The sequence below is a fragment of the Centruroides sculpturatus genome, unplaced genomic scaffold (assembly GCF_000671375.1).
Source record: "Centruroides sculpturatus isolate CEXI.00-Female unplaced genomic scaffold, Cexi_2.0 scaffold961, whole genome shotgun sequence".
Taxonomy (NCBI): Eukaryota; Metazoa; Arthropoda; class Arachnida; order Scorpiones; family Buthidae; genus Centruroides; species Centruroides sculpturatus.
In genome coordinates this window covers 286,625-305,680 of record NW_019386171.1, presented here as the reverse complement: position 1 = coordinate 305,680, position 19,056 = coordinate 286,625, and the positions used below count along the sequence as shown (strand labels likewise).

General features: G+C 28.9%; 1 protein-coding gene across 1 annotated transcript in view; it reads left to right on the top strand.

The window, feature by feature from the left end:
- LOC111613901 (vasopressin V1a receptor-like) overlaps positions 1-16,183 on the top strand; it is a 19,948-nt gene extending 3,765 nt beyond the window's left edge. Inside the window, exon 3 of the mRNA XM_023355253.1 lies at positions 15,372-16,183. Coding sequence (XP_023211021.1) covers positions 15,372-15,637 — 266 coding nt within the window. The 3' untranslated portion in view covers positions 15,638-16,183. The remainder of the gene's footprint in view (positions 1-15,371) is intronic.
- The last annotated feature ends 2,873 nt before the right edge of the window (positions 16,184-19,056 follow it).

Below are 19,056 nucleotides of genomic sequence, written 5' to 3'. Positions count from 1 at the left end.
AATATATTATATATATATTATATAAATATAAATATTTATATAATATATTATGTCGAATCTTTTTAATTAACAAATATATGATATAAGCTGATTCGCAATTGACCAATTCAATTTGCTGTGTTAGAAACTTCAAAACAATGTACAGTATCGTATTTACGAATATAAGACGATCTCGCATATAGGACGAGGTGTGACTTTAAAGATCAAAATAAAGAAAATTAGGTTTATTAATACAACTCTAATTTTATTTCGTTTAATAGCAAATAAAATATCAAATGCACGTAAATGCACACATTGTCCTGCAAAAATTACTGACATCTTAAACTTCAAGAAAAAATCTTGTAAAATCGACAACATAATTTGTTCATAAAAGCTATACAATCGGGAAGCTTTTTTGCCAATTCTTAAGTCGAATTCACTCTTCGTCGTTTACACTTCTGAGTTTCTTCGAATTTCCAAATAATCATCCGTTTTCACATGGGAATGGATTAAAACTTATATCGGGCTCCAGTGTAATTTTGGAATTCAATTCAAAAGCTTTGCTTTTCCTATTGCTATTCATCTTTACTCCTGGCAATACACAAGAACGATTCAAACGACCCAGATAAAATACTTTTGTTTTTAAACACTAGAGGGTGAGAATCCGGTAAAATATGCGAATACATAGTTTACAAAAATTATACAAAAACGAAAAGAATCCTTCGCTCGCGCGTATAGAACGACCTAGATTTTTGAAGCAGTGAAAAATGGATAAAAACCCCGTCTTGTATGCGAGTAAATAAGGTAAATATCAATGCTAACTTCTAAATATTATATTCTCTTACGTCATTTGAATTGACCAATATAAATTTAATTTAAATAATCAAAACTTAGAAGAACTATTTGTACAGCATACAATTTAAAGTATGTTATTTTCCAGAAATGACACAATAGACGGCTTATACAAATAAATATTAAAAATTTTATGACATTTTGTTTATTGTTTTGTCACATTTAGTAATATTCGTGCAATTTCAGCTATTTTTAGATTAATATCTAAAAGTAACTGGATAAATTTCAGCTGAGATTATCCTATATAAGTATAGCTCTCAGCTGAAATCTTTACAGTTATATACAGATCTGCAGCAAAGTGATAGTTTAGTTTTAAAAAATAAATACATTTTTTATATGATCTTAAGACTGATGCAATTTTCTGTGTAGAAAAAATATTACGTTTATGTCTTTTAATCATTATTACATTCTTAAAACCATGTATTAAAAAACACATGGTTTTTAAGAATGTAATAATGATATAACTATCGGAAAATTTATAATTTTAAGTTCTAATTATATTAAGATACAACATTTAACAGTCCTAATGTTAGGAGCATACCGGGTTTAAGATATTAGACTGATAAATGAAATGAGTGGTAGATGAATAAACTCACCATAATATTTTTTTCTCAAACCGGGACAACTTTGACAAAATACTCACAACATAAAGTAAAGCCTACTAGGATAAGTAACTATGATTGAAAAATCTAAATAAAGAAGTTGTTAACAAAAAACTATGAGTTAAAAGCCTAAAGTCCTTGGTTAAAAGCACTTTTTAATAACTCAACCGACATGCCTTAATATTAAGAAGTTATTAATATTTATTTTAAAATTCTGTGTTATTTTTAATGGCATCAAATTTAATGCAATTTAAATCGGTACCATTAAAATTTATGACAATATATTTGAGGAAGTTCCTTCCGCTGATACTAGGCTTGCCTTATGTTTCGCACATTTCAAGTGATTTTTAATGTCCGAACGCCCATGAGTTACTGAATATTCTGAAAAGCACAGAGTTCTCATTTCACTTTGTCAATACGATTATAAACGTTTTCAAAAACGGGTAATTTTCTTTAATTCATCTGTAAACACAGTTTCTTTTTGGCATTTTGGAAATTAAATTAATTTAATGCACAGTACAAAATAATCGTAAATGCCGACTGGCAATTCGAACTCGACTTCAATTCGAACATATTAATTTCTATAAGATAGGACATGCTCAACAATGACGTGGCCAGTGTAAGTTTCAATGTTTCCAACTCTAATTGAAACAAAATACTGTATCTAAAAAATACCTGGATCTCATAGGCTACGTGCTATTATAAATTCTGTGAAAAAGTGCCTGGATGAAAAAATAAAACATCTAAATTCATTAGGCTACATGCTATAAGTTTTGGGGAAAAACATCTAGGCAACATTAAAAGTACAGTAAAATATCGTTTAACGGTATCTCGATTAACTCTGATTTGATATAACGCGATATATAATTTTGATATAAGCCTTAAAAAGCTGTATCGTTAGATTGACCAAATTGTCAACCTAATCGATACAGCAGGACTAGGAGATGTAGACGAGCAGGATATTGAGAAGTTACTGCACGTTTCTGGTGAGAGCCTTGCCAACGAAAACCTTCAAGAACTGTCAGAACACGAAATTCATGTAGAACTGGAAAATAGTGATTCTGAAAACGATGAACCCAAAGAATTTCTCTACAGATTTCCTTAGTGAAAATTTGGTAACAATAATGGAATTCGTCGATCAAATTGTAGCGATTGATCCAGATTTTGAAAGGAGTGCAAAAGCAAAAAGAGGCGTTTTAGATGCGACCTCATGCTACCGACATTTGCTTCAGGAAAGAAAAAAAAAAGGCGACAAATGACACTAGAGACTTCATCGCAAAAAAATCAAGAATTTCAGAAGAGTCAGGACCTTCGTCACAAAAAATGAACTTTACATTTCTGTGTGCACATGTTTATGTGTTATTTAACATATATTATTATACAAATTAATATAAACATAACTTAAAATTAAAGTAAAATCTGTTTATTTTTGGTCGCGTGTTTCCTTTTCCCTATTTACTCTGTGTTAAAATGTCCTCGTTTAACGCTGTTTCATTTAGCGCTTTATTGTTTAGGAACTTATCCCCCGCATTAAACTGGTTTTAAATCTAGATACAAAATATTTAGATTGGCAACAGTAAGTGTAATGGATGGGATATTTTAGTTGCCAATTGCCATATTACCTGAGGCTGCACCATTTTTACTTCTTGTATATTTGTCACTTTTAAAATTTTACCAAATAACCGGGACAAAATGACAAACTAGCCGGGACGCAGGGACCACATCATCAAACCGTGACAGTTCCGGTTAAAGCGGGACGCTGATAAGCCTATAGATGGGATCAATACAAGTAATTTTGGTCATATGAACTGGAATTCGTCGCAGTCGTCTTGTGAGATAGAGGGTCCTAAATTTTTGGAAGCGGTTGCTGTCCTATGATGCATGAATACAGAAAAACCTGGCATTACCGATAAACATTCTGTTAAAGTTATGCATGGAATGCCGTTAAATGCTAAAGAAGGACAAATAAAAATCTGTGAAGGGCTATTTTAATTTTCAAATAGTAAAGATGACTTTTTTATAGAAACAATAAGTCATACGAAGGATTAAGCAAGACGTCGTAAGATCATCAAATCCAATTTTAAAAAAATTATTACTTTTTAATTGGTTGTTTCTATGTTTTAAGGAACTTTTTCCAGGACGGCCACGTAGCCTAAAAAGGAAGGTCGGGTCGTCTGAAGTTTTTACTAAGGAACATTTAAGAGAAATATGATGATCATCCAAGAATTTTTGGAAGCGACTACGTCTTAATTAAAAAAACAAGTCATACATAAGTCAAACGAAATACAGTCTAACCCTTTATTGCCTGACGGGACTTTCTAGTCCCACTATCTTTGATATTTTTTATTTCATAATGTATGCATTATGAAATAATGCATACATTATGAAATAAAATATAGCTTTCTGGGACTTACATTGTATTATTGTATAAAGTGTTCTTTTTCTCTTCTAGAGGCTAGTAACTTTCAAACTGATTTTGTTTTAGTTTTGTTGAAAAAAGTTTCACATCGTGTGTTGTCTGAATGGTAGTAGCTGATATTGCTTTCTTTGTTGCCAAATTCTACTTATTGTTTTCAAGTTAAATGTCTTTGTATTTTTTAATATGTATTCTAGATATGTGTAGTTTGATTTTAATGTATTATGTTTGTAGAATTAATGATTTGCAAGCTGTATGAGATCAAAATATGTTTGGGACTTATGAGTCCCGTCAGGCCCGAGGGAATCTTTTTTGTAAATGTTAGAAATTTGTATTTTCTACATTGTGCTTTATAAATTTATGAATTTGTTTAACATTTTTATAGTTAATATACATATAAGACTTATATATATATATATAAATAGATAATTTTATATATAAAAAATTTCCATTTGATATTGATACACATCAAAACCAAATACAAAATGCACATCACGTAAAGTTTTCTTGTGTGTAAATGGAAAAAAATAGCTTTTTACATCTTTACTAATCATAAATTATTAAACCAATAAATTTTATTTTAGTTTTGTCATGCATTTTAATTTTTTTTTAATATTTTGATTTTATTATAGGCCATACAGTAAAAGTTAAAAAATACTTAATATATATGATTATGCATTTAATTTGCAAATTTCTATGATAAAAGATCTTTATATAAAACAAAAATATTTTATTTTCAAAATATTAAACAAAAAAAACTTGTTAAGTCCAAATGTGCTCTAAAACCTGACGGGACTTATAAGTCCCATAATTAAAAAATGTTTAATTTACATTTTAATTTTTTTATTTACTTATCTGTTAATAAACACCTCTTCTGATGATAAAATGAGAAATATAAAAAAATATTTATCAAAAAATGAAAATTCAGGCCATAAAGGGCTAAACAAAAATCTCTAAAATAAATACTAAAACTCCCTTATTTACATCCACACAAACTGTGCATCTTCGTTACATTAATTCTCTGACACTATTAAAGATCTATACATTATTCTTAACTGAACCTGTTACCACAATAATGCGTACCACTAATTCTGCTGCAACTGGAATCTTGTAAGCAATACCCTTCAGATGTCCCTAAAGAAAAAATTGAGTGGAGATAAATCTGGTAATCTTGCAGCCATAAAAAAGAACCGCCTCTTCCTATCCATCTCTGAGTAAAACCATAGATCAAAAACTTTTGCACAGAGATATCACGGTGAGGAGGTGCCCATCATATTGAAAGAGCTTCCTCTTCTGACGACAAGTGACACATCTTTCAGTCGTTTAGGTAAAGTTCCTTCCAAGAAAACACAGCAAATGTTGGCATTTAATCTCAAAAATAAAATGTAAGGTCCAATAAGGTAATTATCAATAACACACGCCCACAATTTTTGTTGGTTTGACCCTGAAAAAGTGGATAAGGGTTGTCCCGACTCCAAAAACGAAAGTTGTGACTGTTGAACTATCCTTCTCTTGTAAACAATGGTTCGTTTGTCAACGATATGAATAAGAGATTCGTAGTTTAATTAACACTGTTTTAAATACCATCATGAAAACTCTCTCCATGCTGGAGAATCCACAGCTCTTAAGCGTTTCATAGTTTAATGGTAACAGAGGTATAAAAACTCTTCATGTATCAAAGTCAGACGTTAACATCATTCATTCCAACGATCGGGCAAGAGCTCTCGTGTTTGTTAAGAATTGTTGCGCCACATGTTGAATTACTAATTCTTTAAAGTCGTCAGTTCTTATCGAACATGGTCGTCCTTCCAAGATCGATCCATCTGATCTTTTAAAACTCCCTTCTATCGCAATTGATTACAGATAGCGTCAAACGTTGAGTAGCAATTATTCGGCCCTGATACAGTTGACAATACAATCTTTGTGCTAATCGTCCTTTGCATTTAGCTTACTCGTAAATAAGATGCATATCGACCAGCTCGGAGATGTGAATTTCTCCGTTTGGTCTGATAAGAATTCGCTTAGACAACATAATTAGGCACACAGGTTTCACACTTTCACAAGTTGACAATGATGTAGCCTATTGAAGAAATGCAAGTTAGAACACCGATATTTTAAAAGAGGGAGTTTAGCGTGAAAATGCAATTTTTATTATAAAATGTACTCTATACTTTCTTCCATCTTAATTGATTGTGTAAAAGCATTGCACTTAAATAAAAATATTACTCTTTTGTATTTTGAACTTTTATTCTTTCTTAAAGTATTTTACAATCTTTTTATTGTTAATTGCATTTAAAATTTGATACGCAATTAAAAGTGATTTATCAATAAATAAATAACAACTAAGAATTCTCTGTTGTGATTTTCTAAGATGCTTCTGTCTATGTTTTTAAAACTGCTACGCCATGAAACAAGGCGTCACTATACCACACGCATGCTATGCATAACAGCAAAGAAAGTTTAGTAGATTATATCTCGTAAGGAGACTGCGGCAACCCCTAGTTCATAGGATCAAAATTCCTTGTATTTGATTCCTCTACTACCCATTTCATTTGTCAGTCTAATTTATTAAACTTTTAAGCTTATTATGATTATATTCAAATTCACTCGTTTACAAGTTTATTTTATTTAAGAAAAGTGATTAACAAATCTCTTTAAAATTATCAAAGTTTTATTTAATCATTTAAATTATTTCCAGCTTTTTAGCTGTTTATGGCTAAACAAAACATTTTTTAGCCATAAACACATAATTTAAAGTTATTCGCATATCAGTTCATTTATTGCCAAGATTTTATAACACATTCTTCTGAAGTTTAATACATTCCTTAAAACTGGCCTTATTTAGACGGTGAATTCTCATAAATTAATGCTAAAATTATTATTAATTTAAGTAGGTAACATTATCATACGTTTTTAAGTCCTAAATATTTATTATTTACAAATAAATATACCAAAATAACATTCCTTTGTGGATATAAAGATAAAATTATTTTAATAATTAGTATTTTCATAACATAATCTCTCACAATCTAGAGTCTCCCCGAATTCTAGATCCAGTGTTATTATTGAGAGTCAGGAGTTTTCCATTTTAAAAGTGATAATGCAATGACATTTTTCGCATAGACAGAGTAGGCTTTATCAACGATCTTTTAGGAACCTCAAACATGTATCGATGTTTGTGCGTGATTCAGTAGGCTACTTGGAATTCAGTACTTATAGCTAATATTCTAATTTATACAATATTATGTATGATATGATAGAGCTTTAGAGCATTATATAAGGCTTTCTTAGGGACTCTCATAATCTAAAACAGAAATTGTGGTTAAGTATAGTTATTGTTGGTTTATACTTGACAGCAGCTGATAAGAAAGATACTCGTATGTGAGAAAAGTGTAAGACGAAACGAGGTGACGATGACAAGATGAAAAGGAACTGCTTAAAATGTCTGTTGAAAGAAAATCCATGACATCGTCTTTGTCTTATTGGATTATTTTATCACATTTTGTATTGAAAAGCCTGACATTGAAAATTGAGAAATCAAAGTAATGACTTAAGTCATTAAGTGGATTCTCAAGTTTTATTGGTAATTTGGTAACTTAATAAGATGCGATACTTTTAGTTTTGCTCATTAAATATTTCTCGTAACTTTAATAAGAACAAATTATATTTTAAAATTATCAAGTTTTGTAAATCAAACGGTCGAGAAAAATAAATATATTAGTGTGATGTCCCATATTGTTGTATATTCTTTTAATAATTTATTATAAAAAGCATGTGATTTGTAATCATCTTGAGTATTAGATGTTAAATAAAATGTTTTGTAAGAATGAAATTTCTAAATATTTTCATAGACTAATACAACTTCTATACTATCGTGATAAATTTAAAATATATAAAAATCTTAAAGAATGAACTAAATATAATTGAAAAAACTGACTGATATACAGCATATTTTTTTTTCATTGTTCTAGCTTTAAAATTATCTCGACGCATGATAAGAATATGGAATTTTATTACATAAAAAGTATTATGGAAATTTTATTTGCTTCAAAATGTTTGTTAATGTTTGAAAAATATTTTAAAATAATTATAAATACCATAATTAATATCTAGCACTTGAGATATTTGCAAATCATAAAGTAAGTTGGGGTGAAATGAATCACGCTAAGCTTTTAGCGTTATATTTTTACGAGATTTTATTTTTGTGTTTGTCCTTTCATGTCACTAATCCGTTGAAGTTTCTAGAAGTTAAGAAAGAAAGTACTTGACGAAACTCGCTTCAATTTCGCCGGAAAAATTTTTTTGTATCTGTGCATGAGCGAGAACACCTACATTCTTCTTAGGTTACTATCAGCACAAGCAATAAATTAAAATATTACATTTATAATTACAAATAAAACTACAAATCTATTATTAAGCAAAAATAGAGATTTTTGATGATAAGTTATTATTCTGTGTTGGGCTTAATGGCGGTAGTCAACAATTAAAGATGCTTTCTTTTCGTACTGAATTAGATAATGGACAGGGGTGGAACAGCCACCTTTATCCATTGTTCCAAATGACGAAACTCTGATTATTTAAATTGTTTAGATAATTATATAATTTTCAACGTTTAAACTTTCAATATTTTCGTATCTTTTGTACGTACATTATTTAATAATAGGTTTATATAAAAATTTCCGGGAGTAAATCTCTTTCTCTGGAGTAATCCATAACACCTGACCCTGGTAAAGTAATTTCAAAATTTGTTAGAGTCACTCTTATTATACAGTAGTTGATCTAGTTACGCCTTCGAGCTGTATGGACAAGATAATAGACGACGATCTGTTATCATGTTCTTTTCATTTTAACGTCATTTTACACTATAAATGCATTAGAACAGTACTTTTATCCAAGAATACTTAGTGTAATATTATGGCTTTAGTACAACTGAATTATATGTAGATTAGTCTCAAATTTTACCCATTATAGACAGGGTCCACAATGGGAGCCGGTCAGTCAGTCAGTAGGGGGTGACTAGACAAAAACTGGAGGTTTTGATTCTCCAGAAGGCTAAATAATTAAAACCTAAGTGAAATTCTTATATGTACTACTGTATATAGTTCATAGCTGTACAGTATTGCAATAAAATAATATTTCGCGCAAATCATATATCATTCAAATATATAGATTTTTATATAAATAGTTTTATAAGCAAAAATTATTCAGAATAACAGCAAAAGCATTACGGAGAAAGGGAGAAAGATTTTTACGGAGTAAATCTTCCATTACCATTAGTACAATTATTAACCAACAGATGGCGACAGATGATGATACTAGTACCGTATTATGTTACAGCTCGTCTCAAACAGACACGAATTTGCATACAAATTTCACCTTTCAACTTAATGATTTTTTATCGTTTATGACTAGTATACTCTAAGTTGAAAAGTTTTTCCGCTTACCACCTGATATTTTCCTTTGAAGTGTAAAGCTAATGCAACAGATTTTTTTCATGTTGTTTTTCAATAATTTTTTCCTAGCTTTAAAATAATTTTTGATTATATAATACCGTAGTAATTACTTTTTACAAGCAACTAATTTTTTTCATTAAATAAACACAGAGTTACAAATAAGTACATTTTTTATATACAGGTATATCATTTAACTGTAATTCTGTATGATTTTTTCAGCTTTGAATATTTAAAAAAGAATTTGAATAAAATCCATTTTATATACAGTATTAGCAAGAAAAATTTATAAAAATACGAAAAGTGGTTCTTTGAATTTAAATAAAATATGAGAAACTCGGATAAAGTTGTTTTTTTTAATCTGATTTATTACAAACGAAAAAACTGTCTAGTGTCATTTTCTTCTACATATAGTCTACTCATTAATATTCGACTTTTAAAGATTATATTATTCTCCATATATAGATATAAATTTTTTTGACATCCTAACAATCTATATTTTAAATAAGAAGTGATATTTTAAGCAAAATATCACTTCTTATTTAAAATAAATGAAAGAATTATTATTAAAACGGTAGGAAAGTCTATAAGAAAATGTATTTTTAAAAATGAGATTTTGTTTATCATATTTTATAAAATTATAAGTAAAGTATTTTTTGAATCGAATTTTAGCCGAAACTCTAAAAATCAATATTTTTCAATCTGAATTATACATTTTTAAAAAAGTTAAACATTAATATTATTCATATATTTTCTTATTGCCAGACATTAATGAACACATGTAGAAGAAAATAACAATAGTTTAATGAGTTTTCTTCGTTATAAATAAAATTTAAAAAGTTCTGTCCGAGTTTCTTATATTTTGCTTAAATTCAAAAACTATTTTCTAGAGTCCTTTTAGAAATTTTTGAGTAATATACGAATATGAAAGTTAATCTATTCAAATTCCTTTTCGAATATTCAAAGTTAAATAAAGATATATATAGAATTATTAAATTGAGAGAATTAATTCACATAAAATTATTTATTTATTCGTTAACAGTTTCATAAGATGTGAATTTAACTATTGACGTCATGAGATAAATTTACTTGAAAATTGGAATTATTGTCACAGTTTAATTATCAAGAATTAAATTTTATTTATTTGCACATTTTAAAACAAATATCAAAATTTCAATATTTTATTTTGTTATAGGAAAATGTTGGAGAATATTCTTAGATAAAACGAAATTACAGCAATTTGCTTTGATGCATTTTATATGGTAACTTCCTCTAAAATTGGGGGGGGGAAATATACATATATATTTTTTCAGATTTTCAGCGTAAATTCGATAGCATTTACGTAAAAGATTTGCTTAACATTCTATGTTTATGATAATCAAAATCTTGTTTTTCAAAATAAATTTTTTGATAGACTTCGCTATTGCTTTAAGAATATTTTTTTTTATTTCGAGCAATCTTTATAGAATTACATGTGATGAAGTAACACTTTACACATACATCTTACCTTTTTCGATTCAAAACACCACGCCCGTATAACACGGTAGTTACGTTCCAAAAAATTGCCGTGTTATGCGAATCCGTGTTATGCGAATCAAAGAACTAGTACGAAAAAGAGGGTTAGGTTCCAAAAATTAAAAAGCATGCTACTATATTTTCATAATTAAGTTAAATATCTTTATTAAAATTTTCTTAAGTGATACATATTAATATAAATTAAACAATGTTTTCTTTGTCATCACTAAAAGCACTATTAACCGAGAGCGTTTTATTTTTGGCAATTTATCGTTATCCTCTGAGCATTTTACTGCATTATTTTCAAATTCATGCTTTACCTTTTGCAAAAAGTGTATGTAATTTTAGATTGCTTGCTTATAGTTAAAAGATCTTTATAAATTTCCTTATATGGTGCTAAGCACTTATGGAATAAGGGAAAAACATCTGGCAACACCAGAAGCAGAAGCGTCGAGATCTGGCAAAATTGAAACAATTTTCGCGAAGGACCATGTGTATGGAGACGAGAAGAGAAAATTTACACACTGAAGTACTAATAGTTCACGAAAGTTATTATTTTTGTGAACTATTATTACTTAAGTATGTAAAAATTTATTACATTTCATGTTGTACGAGGGTTTTATCCATTTCTCGAACCGTGTCAGAGTGAATCCGTGATATAGAAGTGCCGTGTTATACGGGGGTTACCTGTATATCAAAAATGGTTGTTCATAATATTTATAGATAATTTCATCATTTAATAATAATTTTCTCTTAGGATTTTCTAATATTTGCCCTAAAATATCCGTTTAAATTCATGTAATTTAAATCTAATTAAGCGAACTTGGAAATAAATTACTAAACGAGATTTAATTTCTTAAGATATTAATGTTATAAATCTGTATATTAATTAAATTCAGTTTTTTCGGTGATTTTCCAAAAAAGAAAGAAGAAAAACACTTGTATACTTTTTATTCTTCTTTCATGCAAATTATAAGTCATTTTCTCTATTTTTATGTATTTTTATTTTAAAGTTCATTTATCTTTATAGCCATAAAGATTTTTATGTTTATTCAATAAAAATTAAACATATTTAAATTGTATTGAATTGATTTCATTAATAAAATATTGCAGTTATATTAAAATATCTTCCTGTTATTGAATATTTAATAAACGTTCAGGAAGTTCATTACAAATGATAAAAGTCCGTCGCCAGTCGTCCGTCTTTCATTAATCTCGAGAATGGAATTAGATAGGCCTAGATGAAAATCGAGACAGATACAAAAAGCTTAGGGGTGAGAGGCCTCTATTAACAATATACGAACTTCTGGTTTGAATCGGAAGTCACGTGATTTCAATTAAAAATTTTTATCTTAATATATAGAACGATAAATAATATACCACTCGATCTTCTAAGGTGTACAATATTTGCGTGATCTCACATTTTCTGTGGTAAAAGTCATCATAGAGAAAAAAAACAATTGCATTTTCAGATTCAGCATGAAAAGTTACATTTATTTTTAAAGTTAGATATGATTAAAATTGCTGCCCGGCATTGTGACGGTGTCACAACAATCTAGTTATTATATAGACACTCTATAAATGTTATATTTGAATATTTCATATTATGGAAATAATATGACTTTACTGACTTCTATCAGTTTATTTGACTTGCTAAAGAATTGGAAATTTCATATTTTGTTCCTTCAAGCACGATTAGAGAAGTGTTGTTTAGTAATCTTTATAGACCACTCATGCGAAAACTAGGTTTTCAAGAATTTGTCCAAGTTTTCGTTTGATATCAATGTTTCGATACTCCAACTACAAATACTTTAAATCCTAATGTCGGAAAAATCGTTTTTGGAATAAAAATTGTTATTTATTAAAAATTGAACTCTTCGATATTTATTATATGTTAAAAATTGATCGTTTTATTGCGTTTTGAAATTTTAGAAATATGAAAGTTCGTCATCTTAAATTTCAGGCTTTAAACCTAAAATATGTTTGAAAATAAGTTCTTTAATAGTCCTTACTCTATTTTAATCAAAGTTATAAAAATGTATTGATATAAGTAAAGAATTTTATTCTTTTGGACTCTATGTAGTGCGTATTTATTTTAGTAATCTATATAAATAAAAATGTAAATGTTCGTTTGTTTAAAATCTTAAATCTCCGAAAGTTCTTAACCGATTGCTTTGAAATTTTGACACAACGTTGTATTCGAATACGCACGTGTTTTTATATTAGCCTATATAAATGTCGAAATTCCCCCCGCGGAGGAGAGAGACAAAATTAAGGCTTACCGTGAAGAATTGGTCTTCTATTATTCTATTTTAGATGCGTTTTTTTTTTGCGTTTTAATAGGGTACGTCAAGAGAATGTTCACTAAGAAGGAATTTTTCGAAATTTATAATAGATATATTTTGAGCCAAAGCAACTTATCTAGACTCGGGTGCAGCTAGTTAATTATAAGATATGTTCTAAAAGTATACTTACATAAAAAGTGTTTCAAGTTTCTGTAAAACTGTATAAATTTAAAACTTTAATTGCCCAAAAAGACTACTTGATTTTAGATGTATGCCTTCTTATGACTTGTTATACTATATCTTATTTCTCCCATAAAAACTACTTAGAAAATGTCGAATCGACGATTACGTCTTTCATATGATCGTCATTTCCATATTCTATTGATACATCTGTAATCTCAAAACAAATGCAGTTTTTAGCATAGTCCCATATGCTATGGGGTACACTCCATCCTTTATGCTAAAAATTGCTTTTGTTTTGAGACTCTTTTTTATATCCGAAATGTGTTAGAAAACGTACGTAATATGCACAAATTCAACGCATTAGCTGCTGAATCTTAAAACAAAATTTTTCCCCGAAAATCGAAATGCATACTCAGGACTGCATGTAGGGTAAACGATACAGTTATTGGCCACCAAACAGCAATTGGCCATTTCGAATTTAAACCTTTTTAATAAGAGTTATATAAAAGCTATTCTGGAAATATTTTAAGGCAGCACTAATACATGTTTCTGCTGTTAATGGAATAGCAAAAACTCTCTCGGATTTTTCTGTCGTTGCGTGTGACCAATAACCATACAATTTTTCATATTCTTGAAATAAAGTACATTTTGGATTATACAATTGGCATTTGTAATTTCTAGATATTGGCAGTAAAAAGGCTGTAAAAAATGAATTTATCAGTAAGTATAATATTTCCCGATTTAATCTTTCTGTTATGTCATAGAATTTTTAAAATATATGCTCTTCACCTCAAATTAGTAGTGTTTTGCCCATGTATATCATACTTTTCCTTTAACAACAGAGTCGTGCCGATCATCTATTAACTCTTTTCGGGGGAAAAGTTTTGAATTGAAATAAGGTGACTTCCGGTTTGCATCGGACGTTCATATATAGTTAATCAGGGCATCCTGCTGCCTGAGCTTTCCGTATCTGGTCTTGAATTTCATCTATTTAACACTCGAGATAAAGGAAGGAATGACAGACAGACAAACGACAGTGGGAATTTATAGGTTTACAATTTTTTTAAAGTGCAGCCCAATTAACAATTTAATACATATAATAATTGTTTATTAAGTTTTGATATTTCAAACACATTTGATTGTGTTTAAATACAATAATTGAAGTAATAATTAATAATAGAATTATACAATATTTATATAAATATTTATATAAATGTTAAATGAGATAATTCTTTCCTCTTCTAATATGTTTTCATTTTTATATATTTATTTTGAAATAGATATATAAAGTGAACTTTAGATGGTCTAAATGAAAACTAACATTTTTATCTCAAACTTATCTAGACTCGATGTACACTTTATGTAAATTAAACAAATAAAACTGTAAGCAAATGTGACGAACTAATTACGTCAATTTAAGTCATTTATACATTTACTGATTGTAAACGTAGTAGAATGACGTCAATTAAAATAAAAGAAACATGTTCTTTGGATGAATAAACATACTTAAAAGTTATTTGAAATTGCATTTATGCATTTGTACAAATTAAACTAATAGAATAATTAGTGTAGTAAAAATAAATGTGTTAAGTTGTACAGGGTGATCTAGACGTAATAGGAAAGTTAAAATAACTCAATTATCGATCGGAATAATAATAATAATATTTCTTTTGTATTATTATTTAATAATTATTTCGATTTTAAATTCATCCAAAAATGAAAAGTTTAACCTTTGGAGGATTATTATAATTGAGTGGCAATTCATTAATGTGAATAGACATAGGGATAAATGCGAAGAACATATCCTCCATTTTAACGTTAAAAAATGTTTTCCTATCGTTCAAACACCCTCGTAATGTGTTCGATATGTCTGATTAGACATTATTCTAAATAACTATTGCAATCTGACTGTTTTGTGTTGTCTAGATGTTAAATTTTACACAGAAGTTATAGACTATAATATTTCACTAATAAAATTTTTCTACTAAAATATGAAATTTTTAACTGTCTTATAACGTCTAGTCTATTATTTAGTGTTATAAAGTATGTATGTGAAGAATTAATTCAATTTTTAATGAATTTTTTTCAGGTCCAACTGTTACGATTCTCATGCTATTGGCAAGTCTGAATAGTTGCACTAATCCATGGATATATCTATTTTTTAATCAAAACTTAATTCAATCCTTGAGTCAAGTATGTGGTTTTAACGTGAAGAAGAAGTCTATACGACAAATGACTGATGTAAATCATACAACTAATACTGACGACGAAAAACACTCCATACGCCAAATGGCTGATGTTAATCATACAGCTCGTATTGACGACGAAAAACATTCTCATCAGTCTGATTTATGAATATCGCATATAAATTTACATATCATTCAATATCATTATTCGTAACATTAATTTATATGTACAGCCTGATTTTAATTGTTCAATTATAATCGATACAATTAACAGATTTTGATTCATGTTTCCTTCGATAATCCCGTTTAAATAGATTTAAATAATATAAATTATTATATTTTACTGATTTTTCGATTATATAAAATGGTTTCTTTTCTTTCTTTATTGACTCTTTCGATGCTGTGGAGAGTAAGAGGGCCTTTTTAAATCATACTCAACGTGAGTGATCAGGCCCACAATGGGGACTGCCGGGTGGGCCATCCTGAGATTCGATCCCGGGTCCCCAGAGCGTTAGGCTGACTGTTTAACCGTCTGAAAAATGATTTATATCTATAGTATCTATATGTATCTTAATATCTTGAATAATTCTTAATATTTTAATCTTAACTGTAAATTAAAATTATATATTATTTTTTAATTTGTTAAAAAATATTAAAAATTTTAAAATTTATACACTGTACAGTTATGTAATATATGGCAATTTTAAAAATTCTCTTTAAAATTTTTTAAGTGTGATTAGTATTGTAGAATGAATAGAAGAATAAAATGCGTGAAATTCATTCTTGTCAAATTTAAATAATGAAAACAATAAAAAAAATCGATTTTAAATTTAATTCTGTTGCTAATTTCAATAATTTTTAGGCTACATAAAATTAACTACTTATAACATTTTTATTTTCCTGGAATATGCATAACTCAGTTAACTAACTGAAAATTTGTAGCAATATAAAAATTCTGTAAATTGTTTATTGAACACGAAGGATTTCGTTTTAAATTATTCTTTCTTTGTTAGTACAAACAACAATGAAACTATATATATAAAATACAGAAGATACAAAACGTCTTCACTTCCGCCCTTTCCAACCAACAGGAAAAAGTCTTCCTTCGCAGAGACGACCTTTTATTGTTGGCTACGACTGTACTACTGTGGCTACACGCCTGTTTTTCTTTTATTAATATTGTTATTATTATTATTAGTCCGTATAGTTTTAGTTTAATTTAAATTCTAGAACTTTCCTTCCTTCCGATTTCTTTGTTCCTTTGTCTCGGATTTCCAAGAACTCGCCTCACCCCTAACCCATCAGGGGGTAGCCTTAGAACAAAAGACGAAAANCCCCTTTGTATATTTATCTCATATTTAATCGCATTTAACCGACATTTTTAACTTTAGTTATTCAATAAATGCTTTGTTTATTCGTTAAACCTGTCTCCTGTCTTTGAAAGGACGCCTGCTGACTTGCTCACTTCCCTTGCCACTCGATAAAAAGCCATCCGAAACGACAGCGTGAGCGGTCCTTGCAGACTGTTGTGTGATACCGTGTATCACACATGTGTTAGCTGAATGAACTTTGATTTCGGTCCAAATAGTTTTTACTAAGCCATTTAGTTAAAACCCGTTTTGTCTAGTTAAAACTAGTTTTAACTGAAATTCATTTTTGACTAGCAGTAAATTCTAGTTTTAACAAAGGCATCCAGTAAAAACTAGTTTTAACTAGTTAAAACGGGTTTTAACTAAAATCGGGTTTTAACTGTAACATATATATTATTGTTAGCGCGAAATTAAACTCGTTTAATTGGTAAAACGTGTCTGTGTTTTCCTGTCCGCGCTATACATTTTCACACTACAATATGCAAAAAAGTTTAAAAAGATGATAAACCATAAAATTTTGTAAAAATTGTATATTTAATTATAAAATAGCAAAATTCCCGGTGGTTGGAAAAGGCGGAAGTGAAGACGTTTTGTATCTTCTGTATTTTCTATATATTGTAAATATATCGTCTGCTATTTTTAAATTAACAATGAAACTCTTTTATTTTAAACTCAGCTAACTTCAGCTAACTTTAAAACAACGTTGTTTTAAAGTTAGCTGAATTTGGGTTTACCTTGTCTAAATACTTTTAATTGGAAATAGAGAAGCAATTGAAAAAGTTATTCACAATTTGCTATTATCGTTTTAAAATTAACAAAAACTAAACGGATACAAAATTTTAATTTATTAAATTATTTTTTAAAATAATTTTTCTTGAATTATTTAAAAAATAGTCATATGATGATAATAAATATTCGGGAACGAATATGTTTGGTCATCATGAATCATAAATTTAAAAATATTAATTCGAAACGTCATTTCTAAAATATAAGATTCATTGAGTAAATATTTAAATTTAAGCAACATGATAATACAGTAATTATGTGTTTTACTAGCTGTTACCCGCGGCTTTACCCACGCGGATTTTGCAATTTGATAAAAATAACCCTTCCTCGGTACTTTACTAAGATTCTCAATCATTAGTTGTTACTAATTTGGTAAAATTACTGATTTTTGTTTGTTTCAAACTATGTACTGCTATTGCACCTAAATTCAAGTTTCCAATATTATGGGATTCCGAGATACGATAAATCCTAGTTCAATTTTTTTTCGAAACATATCTGAAAATTTCTAAAATATAAATATTTACTGAAAAATAGAGTTTCAGTTATCCCAGTACCACGTTTGTGGTACTGCCTTTCGGGGCTAAGACTTTTTAAGCCTTAATGCTCTCTCTCTCCCTCCCGCGGAGGAATTTCGAAAAATCTCTTCTTAGTGTGCATTTTCATGACGTACCCTAACTATTGACCAAATTTCACCTCTAGGTTCAGCGGCTTGCTCTTGACTGAGTAACTGATGAATCAATCAGTCACTCAGTCAGGACATGTAATCTATATATATAAAAATGAATGTATGTCTGTTGTCTGTCTGTCTGCATGTATGTCCTTCATGCATTACCATACCGTTTATTCGATTTCCATGAAACTTTGGGAAGTTGTTTAATTAATATACTCCCGCGAAGGTTTCTGGCATAGTACATTTATCCTACGATAAATGGCGCGAGTGTATACGAGCATTTCATCGTGAGTTCGATCGATTTCAAATTGTGAAGACCAATTCCCCCTACAAAAAATATCCCTATATATGCATTTGTGAACTGTTATTTACGATATTTTTAATAATTTTTGTTTAATCACTTTATTTCAACTATTTTTTGCTAATTACGTATTCGCTCGAACTTTGTTAAAACCTTAACTATATCTCGAACAACAACCGAAGTTGTAGAAGGAAATTCGCCTATTTTACCGATCTAGGGATCCCCTTTTCCAAATTTTAATATCGACTCGCAATAATTTAAAAAGACAAATTACAATAAAACGGTTTATTATCCAACTATCAGAAATTTCACAACATGCCAAGGAAGAGAGGAAGGAGCAATTAAATAATTAAAATTATAAAGGATTTAAAAATATATATAAAAATGGGGAATATCGCACTTCTGACAATCGCAGCGAGTGTGTGGGCTAAATTTGGAGAATCCGTGCTTCTCGCATGGAC